Source organism: Perissodus microlepis, chromosome 3, assembly GCF_051167445.1.
Source record: "Perissodus microlepis isolate ML-2025 ecotype Zambia chromosome 3, ASM5116744v1, whole genome shotgun sequence".
In the NCBI taxonomy this organism is placed as follows: Eukaryota; Metazoa; Chordata; class Actinopteri; order Cichliformes; family Cichlidae; genus Perissodus; species Perissodus microlepis.
The window spans coordinates 37676004-37691012 of NC_140463.1; the positions used below are offsets into that span (position 1 = coordinate 37676004).

General features: G+C 42.0%; 1 protein-coding gene across 8 annotated transcripts in view; it reads right to left on the reverse strand.

Moving 5' to 3' along the window:
• kcnip4a (potassium voltage-gated channel interacting protein 4a) overlaps positions 1-15009 on the reverse strand; it is a 163259-nt gene that overhangs the window by 12929 nt on the left and 135321 nt on the right. For 7 of the 8 annotated variants that reach the window (XM_084924322.1, XM_084924318.1, XM_084924317.1 and 4 more), the window contains one exon: positions 9959-10083. In XM_084924322.1, coding sequence (XP_084780448.1) covers positions 9959-10083 — 125 coding nt within the window. Of the gene's footprint in view, positions 1-9958; positions 10084-11166; positions 11263-15009 lie in introns of all 8 variants that reach the window. The other variant, XM_084924316.1, reaches the window with a different exon arrangement.

Consider the following 15009-nt stretch of genomic DNA (forward strand, 5'->3'; position numbering starts at 1 on the left):
CATGCCTGTGGTTATCTGGCAGCATTCACTGGAAAAGACTGAATAGTAACATACCCAAGAATTGTGCGTGTGTCTCTTTTCAAACAATCAAAGTAGCGGATGACCTTGTTTGGAGCAGCGTGGTGATGGAGGCAAATAGTTTTACAGGTTCGATTCTGCGGCACACACTGACGGGATATTGACTTTAGTAACAGAGGGAAAGTTACCCCCTACATGGGCAATTTCCAGGGCAGCAGCCTCGTGTTTCTCTGTATTTTATGGAAGAAAATAGCCAACAGCAGCGAGGGCTTTTATTGGAAATCAAATATAAAAAAACAAAACAGAACACGGTGTGGATGCAAATGCGAACACCTCTATGATAGAAGGACTTCTGAAGCTACATTGTGCTTGTGAATTTGCATCAACATCAACATATTCTATTCCCTTTCACGAAAGTCAAAAGTAGACACGTTAAAAGGCTCTCTGAGTACGAGTAACCTCACTAGAATTAAAGGGCACGCCGGGTTTCCTGCTTCCCGTGACCACGTCTCATCAGCCACTTTGGGAAACAGTGCGGCGAGGGGAAGAAAATAAAGACGAAACCTTCATCGTCTTGCTTCAAACGGGCATCTTGTGTTTCAAGTTAAGAGGATGCTGCAAGGTTGTCTGCGCAAGTCCCCTGACACCCTCCTCCTTCTTGGTCTCACAGACTCAGCTGAATATCTTGCAGGGTGAGGCGAGAAAGAAGCTTCGGAGAAGTTAAGCGAGACAGAATGTGCACAAGTCTGTCTCTGCGTTGTCATTTGGCAGGCTCTAACCTGATTTGTGAAGTCTGAAAGTCGTTGCTTGGACTAGCGTGTATGAATCATAATGATGTACAATGAGGAAAATTACTCTCCATCATGGTTGGAATAAATGACACCTAATTATAACGGTCACAGTGCCTGGATTGAGGAAAAATATTCAGGCTGTTAATTTATAAGTATTGATCTTTATTCCTGGTAAAACAAAAGACTGCAGCTGCAAAGAAAACAATTAGTGCTTTTTGACTTAGAAAAGTATGACATTGCTGTGATATGTGGATGTTAAATGTGAAGCAACAGCGTTGTGAAAAGTTATTTGCCCCTTCCTGATCTCTTATTTTTTGCATATCTGTCGCACTTGCATGTTTCAGATTATCAAACAATTACAACACAAACACAAAGTGTTTTTAAATTATGATTTTATTTATTTAGCGAAATTTAGCCCTATGTGACAAAGTTTTTGCCCCCCTTCTTAATTCATTAATTAACTGTGACTCTCCATTTTTTGGAAAGCTGAGTTCAATCTACCAGCCACACCCAGGTCTGACTACTGCCATAGCTGCTGAATAAAGAAATGACTTGCATGCCAGTGTTGCCAACTCCTCAGTAAGGAAAATCGCTATTGGCTGTCCAAAAAGTCGCTACAAGTCGCTAAATGACGTCATCACCTAATTTGTATAATTGGTGATGCTAATGTAATTGTAACCTACGCTGTTGGAGAGAGAAATAACATCGTGGAAGAGACATAAAGTGAGTAAAAAACGTCCTAAATGCATTTAGAATTTATTTAGAATTACGAATTAAATTTATTTTAGCAATTATTGTTTTTTAATGTCACAATTCCAACCCTGCTCCTTTATCCGGGTTTGGACCAGGAAAAGTGACCCGAAATTGGCACTCTGGTGGAGTTACTTTGTGTGTGTAAGTGTTTTTAAACCTTGTGATCCACAAAACAGCATACCAGTAAAAGAAGAACTGACTGCAGTCAGTGCGGGAGCAGCGGCTTCGCTCATGCGCGGTTCATTTGCAGTTTGGACGCATAGGTGTGAATATCTCCTGCAGCGGGGGGAGGACTATCCTCCGCCCGTGAGCGCTTTAGCATGGGTGAGGTGCCCACGGCAGCACCCGCTGCTTGTTGAGAGTAAGAGCAACACGCCCTTTCACATCAAAAAGTCATCATAAATAAGTCTCCAATAACACCAGAAAAAGTCGCCAGATTTGTCGCTAGTCGCTTTTTAGGAAAAAAAAGTCGCTAAGGGGTCTGAAAACTCGCTAAGTTGGCAACACTGTTGCATGCTAACATGCTCATAGCAACAGTGCTAACAGTTGTTATGAGCTCTTAATTTATTACTTTGGCAAGATGAGACTTGCTGACCCTGTCGTAAATAAAATGATGCGCTAAGGTTGAAGGGTCTACTACTTTGCAAGTAAATTGTGATAAAATAAATAACGAAGCTAAGATTTTGACCTATATATGCTTTAGCTATTAGATATTAGCTTTAGCTATTAGCTAAAGTCTATATCAGCATAGTGTGATTTTAGGAAACTGGAAAAGCTTTCTGTGACCTGTTCATCTATTTAAAAAAAATATCTACAGCAGATATAAAGAATCAAAAAGTCACATTTTTAAGAAAGAGGAAAAATCCATTCACTGAGAGAAAAAATGATTTTTCAGGGGGGAAAGAAGGTTGAGGTATACCAAATTATATAAGAACTGGACTGGTAATCACTAGTAACAGATCTTTGGATAAATCCAAATTTAAAATGTTTGTTTAAATTAGTTTGGGATGGGGATCTTGTCAAAATTGATGGAATTAGTTTGGTTGGATTGGGTTCCACCATGCAGTACTATCTGGAAAGCATCTGATCTGATTGTTGAATGATCCCAAACCCACTGCCAACACACAATGAAATGAACACACAATGAAACTCAAACTAAAAAGTCATGGATTGGCCTCCCCCAGCCTGGACCTCAACACAATTGAAGCAGTGTGGGATCACACTGACGGGGAACAGAACAAAAGGCAGAAACCTCCAAAGATGAGCTTTGAATGTCCTTCAAGAAGTCTGGAGAACTATTCCTGAAGACTACCTAAAGAAATTACAAGAAACTTCCTCATAGAGTTCAGGCCGTTTTGACGAATAAAGGTGGTCACACCAAATAAAGCTCATCAGGGTTGTTGTCTGTTTTTGCCTTATATGCTTTTTTCTAGATATGGTTGCACACATTTCAATAAATTGTTATTATTGTATTATTATTTAATTTCCCATTTTCATACTAAAATATAAAGAAGTAAGGGTTGGATCAAGATTTTTACGTAACGCTGTGTAGTTTTTATCTGTAGTTTCTTAAGGAATGTAGAAATTCTGTCCCTACAGGGACTTCACGCATATCCACCATAAAGACAAAATGCACTGTAGCATCTTTGTATTTGACAGTATTTCTCTGTTGTTTACCAGAGCAGCTGTTAATTAATGCTTTGTTTATCTTCTACAACCGTGCAGACAACACGCTCTCAACAGTCAACCTCTTGTTGTAGTTGTGCTCTGTAAATAAATATAGTAAGCAGGGGGATTTTTTTTAATAGGACTTCTACTTGACTTGTAGAGTATGTGCATGGCTGCACCTGTGTGTGTTTGTGCATCACACACACAGGCCTGTCTACATTAATAACATCTGCTCTGAAATGGGACCAGAATATTCAAACAGCAGCTTCTTCTTCTATTCTCTCTACTGCAAATCATCCTAAAAAGCTGCAGAAAAAATAAAGCTCAGGGAAAGCTGTTGGAGCGAGTCTCACTCTCGTGGCAGAATTCAACTGATTGTATATCAGCGTTTCTTTGTAGCCTGATGATGACATTGGTGAGCGAGGCTATTTTTCAGTTGGGAATGGAGCCTGTGCGTCATCTTATTATCACATGCAATGCAGCGCCCCTGCAATTCAATTTCAAGTTCAGAGAAATAGTTACACTTTGACTTTAGGTCCCATCAAGGAAAACTTTGATCTTGCTCAGCTAAAAGTCAGGAACTCATTTATTTTATATTATATACATATATAACATTAAGCCAGAGTTCATTTTATTTTCATAAAGTATGCATCTGTGTCCCAACAACAGATGAACATATCACCAAATTAAAGATATAACAAATATCTAAATGTTTACATTTACATACATATCAATAAAATTAATTAGCTTATTTTTCCTGCTAGCACTCAATTCATAAATATTTGCTCATGCACTTCTAGATCAAGACTTCAAGAAAAAGAAAAAAGCAACTAGAAAAACATGGGTTACATTTTCCAGGATGATCACCAACGTAGTCACTGTTTCCCTTTGTCCTGTTTTTTTGTTTTGTTTTGATTTTGCACATTGTTCAATGCCGTTCTCATTAGACGGACTGAGAGATCAGAAAGTTTATTTGTATTCATTTGATATGCTTGTAAAATTAGCTCATCCATGATAATAAAATCACACATCCAATTCAATCAAATGCAAAACTGGCCAGGCATGAAATTCCTTTTGGAGACCCGTGAAGCGAGGCGGCAATAAGCAGTGCGGGGAATGAAATATACCTACGAACAGATGAATCGTGACTGATGGCATCGAAAGTATGAGATCTTAATCTAATGCCCAAGTCAGTGCCCTGGACTGTGAACTGTGAAAGCTCAGAAGATTCAGTCAGACGTGAGGACAATATTGTGTTATTTTCTATAGTCTGAGGTCAAGGGTTTTTGTTAAATAATAAATTCTCTCAAAACTTTAAGGTGACCCCTTGCTCAAATTCTGCCTCGAGATCAAGGCCCAGAACCAGAGGTTTCATTTGGTAGACGAGACCTGCTCGACAAAGCGCTATATCTAAAACAAAGCACCACTTGTGCTACAAGTGAATAACTTGTAAAGTCTTTTGTCAAGACAGATGACCTCATCCTTCCACCTGCATTGGAGAAGTTTGATTTGCTTCAAAACCCTGGATACCAAGGACAAAGGGCCAAACTTCTCATCATGGGAATCATGCCAGCTTCTATTAGTCTGGCTCGCCTTAAAAGCTTTCCTTCATTCTGCCAATGTCACTGGGATAGGGCAAGACAAGATGAGCTGTTTGACCCCAGAAGTTAAAAAATGAGCCACACTCTAGGTTTAGTGATGGACAAAAGCTATTTAATAGCTGTAATTTAAGCGTCATTACTCTTTCTCTTTGTCCAGTTTGGGGTCCTAGTTCAACCACATCTAACTCCACAGTAGACAGGAGCAACTGAGTAAACGGAGACGATGACCTCCTATTCCAATACATAAATGAATAAAATACACTAAAAACATTATAACCATGCTAGTGGCTCAGTGAGGCTGTATTGAGGCTCTTTGATGTACAGAGGTAAATGCTAACATGCCAATATTTTACTCTAAATAGCAAACAAGCTAAACACAGTGAGGATCATGTGAATTTAATTTTTTGTTTTTTTATCAAAAATCTAAGAATTTGAATTTAAAATTCAAGTTTAGATTTTAAAAAGGCAGATGGAGAATTAGGAAATGATACTGCGCGTTGTGGAAGGCCGTGCAGATCCCCATGTACTAAGAAGAAGTAAATAAAATAAAAAGGGCAAAGGGGATAAATGATCTCCATTTATATAGTGGTCAAAGGAGCTTGCAAAGAAAAGCGTCTGGACTTCTTTAAGTTACTTGAAGACGTTTCACCTCTCATCCGAGAAGCTTCTTCAGTTCTAAGGTCAAATGGTGGAGAGTCCCAGATATAAACCTAGTGGGAGTATCCCCCCACAGAGGGACAAAAGGACCCCCTGATGATCCTCTAATCGCCTGAGCCAAGGTGTGAAACTGGGTGTGGGTCCCAATCAGCCAGAGTTTCGGGTGTGTTCATTGTGAAACCTGGCCCCACCTTATCATGCGAATTCCTGAGGTCAGATGGCCCAGGATGTGAGTGGGCGTTAAGGCGTCTGGGAAGGGATCTCAAAACTGGTTGCCCATAGTGGACCTCATCACAGCCACAGAATCTGCCATACGGATTAATAAATTATCACAGACAGAAGCAGAGCAAATCAGGATGAAAGTCTCAGCCACGCTCTCCAGTGCCAAAGTCCCTCCATCCAACCTCACAATACAGGAAAAGAAGGCCGTCGCTTCCCTGAGCAAAGACCACAACATCACTGTTTTACCAGCTGATAAGGGAAGATGCACCGTGGTCCTAAACACTACAGATTACCATACAAAGATCACTACTCTCCTCAGTGACAACAATACCTACGAAGCCTTAAAGCGAGACCCCACAAGCAGCTACAAAAAGAAAGTTATAGCTTGCCTTCAAGACTTTGAAAAGGACAAAATTATTGACCGCCTTACATATCACCGCCTTTACCCAGGGGATGCCATACCCTGCATCTACGGACTTCCTAAAATCCACAAGGAAGCTGTCCCACTCAGACCCATAGTCAGTAGCATAAACTCAGCCACTTATAACATTGCTAAACACCTTGCTACCATCCTTGCTCCTCTTGTGGGGAACACCCCACACCACATCAAGAACTCCACCGACTTCACTGACAAGGTCCAGAAACTTACCCTGGATCCAGATGAAACCATGGTGTCCTTTGATGTAGTCTCTCTCTTCACTTGCATACCCACCACGGAGGCCGTGGAGACTGTCAGAAAACGACTACAAGAAGACAGCTCCTTGGAGGACAGGACCAACTTCACACCCGATCAGATTTGCACACTGTTAGACCTCTGCCTCACCACTACATATTTCAAATACAACGAAGGCTTTTACAGACAAAAACATGGCTGTGCCATGGGCTCCCCCGTGTCACCTATTGTAGCCAACCTTTACATGGAGGAAGTGGAAAGGAAGGCTCTTGGCTCTTTCAAAGGAAGAGTACCCAGCCACTGGTACAGATATGTGGACGACACCTGGGTCAAAATCAAGACACAAGAAGTGGAATCCTTCACTGCGCACATTAACGCTGTGGATAACAACATCAAGTTCACCAGGGAAGACACAAAGGACAACTGTTTGCCTTTCCTGGACTGCGCTGTGCACATTGAAGAGAACGGCAAACTCAACATCGAAGTTTACCGGAAGCCCACACACACGGACCAGTACCTCCTCTTTGACTCCCATCACCCTTTGGAACACAAACTTGGAGTAATTAGGACCCTACACCACCGGGCAGAACATGTTCCCTCTAAGCCTGAAGGGAAAAAGAAGGAACACACACATGTAAAGGAAGCACTCAAAACGTGCGGCTATCCTAAATGGGCGTTCTTAAAGTCAGCAAAGAGGCACAGAAAAGAAGACCAGACACCAGCGAGGGAGGATAAGAAGGACAGATGCAACAACATTGTCATCCCCTATGTAGCCGGTGTATCAGAAAAACTTAGGAGAGTTTTCTCCAAGCATGACATCCCAGTGCATTTCAGACCCAGCAACAGTCTCAGACAAAAACTGGTTCACCCGAACGCCAAAACGCCAAAACACAGACTTAACAATGTGGTGTATGCTGTACAGTGCAGCGAGGAATGCCCAGACCTCTACATTGGAGAGACCAAACAGCCACTTCACAAGCGCATGGCACAACACAGAAGAGCCACCTCCACAGGACAAGACTCAGCAGTCCATCTGCATCTCAAGGATAAAGGACACTCTTTCGAGGATGCCAATGTTCACATTTTGGACAGAGAGGACAGATGGTTTGAAAGAGGAGTGAAAGAAGCCATCTATGTCCACTGTGAGCGACCATCTTTGAACAGAGGCGGGGGTTTACGACACCAACTCTCTGCCATCTATAATCCAGTTTTGAGATCCCTTCCCAGACGCCTTAACGCCCACTCACATCCTGGGCCATCTGACCTCAGGAATTCGCATGATAAGGTGGGGCCAGGTTTCACAATGAACACACCCGAAACTCTGGCTGATTGGGACCCACACCCAGTTTCACACCTTGGCTCAGGCGATTAGAGGATCATCAGGGGGTCCTTTTGTCCCTCTGTGGGGGGATACTCCCACTAGGTTTATATCTGGGACTCTCCACCATTTGACCTTAGAACTGAAGAAGCTTCTCGGATGAGAGGTGAAACGTCTTCAAGTAACTTAAAGAAGTCCAGACGCTTTTCTTTGCAAGCTCCTTTGACTACGATGACCTGGATGACTGAGAACCTTCACAGACATTTATATAGTGCTCAATCACAATCACAAGAGTTGCCTTTAGGTACTTTCTAGTGTAAGTTAAAGACCCTGCAATAACAGAAAGAAAACCCCAACAATCAGATAATCCCTTTCAAGCAAGCACTTGGTGACTGTGGGAAGGAAAAACTCCCTTTTAACAGGAAGTGACCTGTTTGGAAAGCCATCAGCTAGTTTGATAACTTCTGGGCTAAGACTTCTTGTTGAATTGTTGTCAGAGGATATCAATGGTTTCATTCTGCAGTTTAGCAGTTGCAATCTTTGTTTTGCTGTCCACACTGTCTGCTTACCTCCATCCAACCAAGACCTGCTTAAAGGTGGCATTATATGGCACTCAGACTATGAGCTGACAAAAAACTAAAACCAGAACACTTCCAGTACCAAATGGAAATTATGTCCCTTGCTAACAAATTCTGCATATATTCCTGATAAATCACCCAGAGGGGCAAATTAATATGTATGCCTTTTTCGTGGTGCTCAAGGAAAGCTGAAGGGGCCACCTGAGTTATTTGGATTCATAACTTCATCCCTTCCAGTGTGTTACATCCTGTGAGGCTGTGGGAGTGTGTGGGCGTGGTGTTGTCTTCTCGCTCTCCTCCTGGGCATTGCTGGTGCAGGATTATGATCTGGTTATCCAGCACAAGAGAGGGACTGAAAATCTGGTGGCTGATGCACTCTCACGCAGTGCATAGTGATGAGTTTGTTCTGTGTTTTGTATAGTGTGAATATAGGGTGGGGGGAATGTTACATCCTGTGAGGCTGTGGGAGTGTGTGGGCGTGGTGTTGTCTTCTCCCTCTCCTCCTCCTTCTTTCTTGCCCCTCCCTTCTCCTTTAGGACACACCTGCTGCTCATCTGCCTTCGTTTACCACCAATTACCCTCAGAGGTGATATAAGCTGGAGAAGAGCAGTGTGGAGGTGGGAGAGGCTTCTGGTGGGTTTTCTCTGTGCTGGTCAGTGTGTGATACTGGTTTAGGTATGGAAACGGCCTGCTGTGTGTGACCAGCCCCACCGTGCGTGGCTCTTTGTGGGTAGTTCTTAACTGAGCGGTGTTTTCCCTTAAGTGACGGCGGCCTCCATTAGCTTGTTTGGCCTGCCTGAGTATTGTTAATAGCAGCGTTGCTGTCTTTTTCTGTTGAAGCCGTATAGTTGTTTTCTTTTGTTGAAGTGGTCACTATCTGTTTGGGTTGACCTGTCTGATTTATCATTAAAGCAGCGGTGCTGTCTCTTTTTGTTGTTACTATTTATATGATTATTGAGTTAATTGATTATAATAAAGATATATTTTGTGTTAACTACCTCTGCCTGGTGTTCTTTTCATTTCACCCGGATCCAACTGTTACTGTCCCCCACCCTCTTCGCCTAGCTTTCATGTGGGGACGTAACACAGTGGCAAAATAGAGAATGTCTTTAAACGCAAGCAATACTTTCGCTGTGAAATCAGCGTGAAGCACAAATTAAAGCCCTGATCAGAACACTTCTTACCTCTTACCATCTCCAGTGGAAATGAACTAATGGGAAAGATTTGCAGGGACTTGGCTAGAGCACAGTGCAGGAAACTGAAGCCTCACAGGAACACCATCACAGGACTCTCACTATCCTCTTTCACTGCCAGATAATCTGGGTTGGGTTAATTCTGGGTCATCTTATTATGCCTCACACCAGAGATGACAAGGAAGTAAGGTGGGAGGGGTTGGAGGGGTTGAGGTATGACCTCATTATCTCTGACACAGTGAACCGTGTACTGAAGTTTAAAATTTCTGTGGTAAGCACTATTGGACAGTTTAACATTTAATGCAGGTTGAGCTGCTTGAGGAGACTTGGGTGGAAACACCCTTGCTCACTACAGCAGATTGTAAAAGAATACATGAAATAAAATCAAAAGGAAAACAATGTTTTTGATGTGAAGAAAAAAGAGATATCCAAGACAGAACAAAGCATTCCAAGGTGTACATTATGTATGGTGGCCTCGTCACTTACATTCTTGAAGCCGCGGTAAAGAATCTGTAGCTCCTTTCGGGAGAACCGCGTCTGGGCTTCGAGTTGTTCCAGGCCTTCTGGGCGATGGCGGACTGCCGATAGTTCCAGCTCATCTTCGACGCTGTCTGGAGAGGAGAAAGAACAAGGTGAGACATGAAACGCGTCCTTGCAAATTTGTATTTTTGACACTAGAATTTTAGCTATCTTGTTACATTTTCAGCAAATAGATAATCAAATAAAACAAAAAAAAACCAAAAATGCCAGAACTCAACATTTTACTACAAAATGTTATTGGCTCATGGGAAAATCCATTCAAGCGGATCAGTTCTTAAGTCCTTTCTTTGCCTCACGCGCCACATTCCTTTATCGGACCCTTCACAAAACCAAACAAAAAATCTGAATGCTCTTTTCTTCTCTACAACAAACATAACAGCAGAGGTAATTAGAGTTTTTTTGAGACCCCGGAACACAACAAGCCCTCATGGCAGAGAGCCTCTTCATGAAAGAGGGTAGCTGAACCCTGTGAAATGTTTTAATGGGCCTTTAATGATAGCAGATGCTGTCTGGGCACTGTCACCGACTGCACTGTCCTCACAGCACAGCGTTTGACTTGTCTTGTGCAGGGTCTCTCATATACCTGAAGTGTGACACACTAAGTGCCTCATTAGCTCGGAGAGGCTTATTACGGCCCACAGTCAAAAGGCCAAATCTTTAAACGGACCATAATTAACCTGTTGCTGTGGAACAAAAGCTCTGCATCCGTTGGGGGATGTCAGCTGATATAAAGGAAATAAAAATGGCTATTTGAGCTCATTCTCATCATCATATTAGTCCACAAACTGTAGCATTACAGCGGTGTAATTAACAAATTTCTGTTCACCTGACCTGTTTAGCATCACATATTCTTTTTTGCGTCACCGTGTAATTACGACGAAACTAATCTGCAATATGCGAGTGTTTTGTTTCAGTGAAAGATGACAGTTTTGACTGTGAACAGCAGAAAAACATTTTTATTCCCTTCAGAAAAGAAAGAAAAGATTTCACGTTGCAGCTAAAATGCAGCTCCGTCAATCGTGTGTGACTAAAGCCTGTACTGGCTGAGAAAAGACACAGAAACAAAAGAACATCTTAGACAACAGCAACAAAATCATCAGAGAGACAGAGTGAATGGAGAGAGAGGGAGAGAAAGCCTTGGAAGAGCCACTTGCTTTGATTAGTGGAGGATGGCTTTTTGGCTGTGGAGCATGGAAAGAGCCTCATGAGTCGAGCTCTCACCCCGCGCTTGTGGACAATCTGAGGGTAAACTGGGAAATACAGCATTAGGTCTTGTGGGTTACCCAGGCAACTAAGAGCCTCAGAACACTGTAGGACGCTGGACATGCAAGATGTGAGGGTCTAAGTTTGGACATGAAGCTAGCTGTCTTCAGGACAACAACACAGTGTTTTTGCTCTGCAGCAAGCAGCTTTAAAAGGAGCTTGTGTCATTTTGGCTGTTACTAATTAGCTTTTAACACAATGCATAGCACACTGATGAGTAGTTTTTAGCTATTCAAAATCCTCAGTATAGGTCAAAAAAAAGAAAGATGGATGAAAAGAAAGGAATTTTTCAACATTGTTCTGCTCATTCTCAGGAGAAGTTGTCATGGCAATATCTCCCTTCAAATGGGAAACTCATCCCCAACAACAGGTTGAACCATTTGCACCAAGGACGAAAAATTTATTTTACATCATGTGCCACCTACAACCCACGTAATTTTCAGATTACAAGGCCCAGCGACACTCTCCTTCCTGTTACTGTGACGACTTTAACTGCACTTTTATACCAAGAGCTCTTAATATAAGGAAAGTATGACAAAAAATATATCAGACGTTTGCTTTGCTTTAGCTTTTTTTGTTTGTTTTTACTGTGGATATGTTGTAAAAACCTTAAATTTCTACAGTAGACAGTAGAAAACAGGACATTTTCTTGCATTTATCTGTTTATCTATTACTTAATTACTTTGGTGCATTATGAATGACCATGGAGGAGGTCTTTATCAGTAAGAAAAGCTGTAAAATTTATGAAAAGGTAGTTAAAAGTCCAGCTTTTATGCAAACCTTCAAATTTCCCAAAGTCTTTACCAGGCCGATTTGGTCCCTAGACCTAATGTTTGACACCCCTGAGCTACACTACACTTCTCTTAATCCAGCCGAGAAACATCTTAGTCTGAACCAACTGGCAGATCAACAGACATTTTTATTTACTAGCACTGCTGAAGTTATCTCTGAATTTACTTCACGGACAGTGCTCCTAACAGATAAAAACAAGACCAACGAGGAACTTCTTCTTCTGTTTAGCTGAAACAGTACAAAGCTACTCCCAAGACCATCTACGAACTGTCTTTGGATTCTGTGCTTTGTCTACTGAGCTAGTCCTTGGCTTTTAAACAGATGTGCCCTTATATCTAGATTTAGTTGAAAAGTAAAACAGAAAAAGTTGTCCTTTAGGCTGAGGTTTATTGCAAAGAGTGTTCAGGCCCTTTAAATTTACCCACTGAGCAATTTTATGTTGATTAGAGAAAGGCCTAAAAGATCTGTCAAAACCTGTAATTCCTACTTGTGTCAACAGTGTTTAGTTCCGTCGCCTTGAAATTGCCAATTTTGGGGTTTGCAGAGGTGGTGAAGAGGAATGGCGTCTTTTTAACCTTTTTAACCAAATTTATACTTAAAGTAGCATCTTTGTAATGACCTGAGAAAATGGCTTTTCACTTTCCAAGAGAACAGATCTTAACAGTATTTAGGTGTCTGTGAAAGTTGCTTTCAATGCCATTTTGGAGTATTTTTTGCAGTTTTGATGCGGGTTGGTGAAGCTATGAACTACAGGTTCAGGACTGCAGAAGTTTGAGATAGGACTAGTTCGCTTGGTTACATTATTAATCAATCTCCAAGCACATTGTTCTCCATCAGTGTAAAAGACGGGCTCTGAATGTGATATGGAGGCTCATGACCTCGGGGTCACGATGTAAGTTAATATCTCATCAGGTGTCATCTCTTCTCGCACATAATCAAGCTGGTTTCTTGACAAATGTGATGTCTCCTCTTTAATTTAACAAAGTGGTGCATTCAAGGTAGGAATTGATGACCCCGCTACACACCCCAAAAAATCTTGTGTTGTATGCAAAACCAACGCGTGAATATGAAAGCCATTAAGCAATAAGTCCACAGTGTTGCCAAAAAACTCCACGAGCCCATTTGCCCTCCTTCTCCAGGCTATTGTGAAAAATTTAGTTCAAGGTTTGACGGCAGCTGTGGGTATTAAGACGAGTGCTGTGAACCATTTGTCAATTGTGCACCAAGCACAAGGCAGCGCTCGCAGGAGAAAATAGTAATAGAGATGTAGCTCATGGCATGTTTATAACTAACTAGTTAAGATGGCTGATGAGAGTTGCAAGAGGTCTCTATAAACCTGGGCTATAAAGGGATGTAGTAGTAACAATTACATCATTGTACAGAGGGCATGGAAATAGTGTCATAAATCTGCAGCCTACACCGTCATGAAGTGTAGAAGCAAACTGGAGGTAGAGGAAAGAGAGAAATGATCCTTGAAAAGGTTGTTGAATTAATGATAATTAATGTTAATGTTATTCTTTTGGATCATCTACTGTTTGGATCAGATGTTGCAGACTTACACTAACGATCTATCATACTTGCTTTATTTGTATGAATTCACGTATAAGCAAAAGTGGCTGAATTGGAGGAGGAAGAAGCTCAACCAAGCTTAGCCTTAAGCGTGAATTTTTACTCCTAATTTTGACAAATACTTATTCCAGAGAGCTGGAAAGAAGCCCCGGCAGAGTCAATATTTAATGTGTCTCTGCCTTTTCAGCCTCACAGTGTATAAAGCATAAACAGTGCACACTGTGTTAATGGACCACAGGCAAACCGCAGAGCAGATGGTTAAAAGCTCTTAGGTCTGGCCTCATAATGACCAACATTATTGTGCACAACAAACTTGTTTGCTGTGAACAATCTCTTTCTGTTGAAGGCCGCTTCATATTGCCTCCTCTGATAACACAATAACTTTGAGATTTAGAGGATGAAGCTCTCATCTGTTCTCGTTACCTCGGTGACACACACACCTTCCTACCTGAGTGGAGAGGAGACGTCTGAGTGCCCCCTCGCTGAGGTTGAACTAGACAGATGTTGCTTTTGTTATCAAGATATATTGGTCTTGACAGCAAGCTGGCTTCATCTGGAGGCATTACTGTGCTCCAGAGAGGCACCTTTTTCTACCTTGGAGCTCAAGGACATCATGGAGAGGGGCCTTTAGTAGATTCTTTAGCAGCTGAACCGAGTTTAGGAGGCAGCGCAAACATTACAACGAATCTCGACTGTACTGAAGCGACAGGATGACTTAGCAAGAAGGCAATAAAAGCTGATCTCTAAAGTGGAACGGAGTAGAGCTTGAGTGACAGAGTGCTTAATCAGGCACGAAAAGAGCAAACAGTCACGGCTGTCTGATTAACAGTTGCCCTTTTATTTTATTGACAAAAAGGATTCGACGCTCGACTGTGTGTGATTCTGTGAAGAACAGCTCAAGCTGTGTCCTCCTGCCCCTTTGATAAAGGTCAAAGGTCGCACCTTTGCCGGTATTGCACCGCTTGTGTCCAGTTCATTAAAGGCAATAAAACCGCTGTTGTTGTCCTGAAGAATTAAGTATATCATGCAAGTCTAAACATTTACTTCACTGGTTTAGTTAATACGTGCCAACTCATACCGTCATGCCATACTTTTGCCTTCCTCGAAAGAAAAAAAATGACCTTAGCAGCTTCTTGAGTGACAGCAGCTATAATAGTAGGCTCTGGCTGACTGTACAGCTCGCCAACAACGTAATTCACAGCCACCTCTGAGCAGCAAAGCTGCCTTCACTATTTTGGCCTGCAGCAATACAAGAGAATGAGACTGATGTCTCAGCAAAATGTAATTACCACAGACCATAGTGTAACACGCTTTGCAGACTATGGCCATAAAATGGTCTACCACACAGTATCTTCTTTGTCAATGCCCTGCAA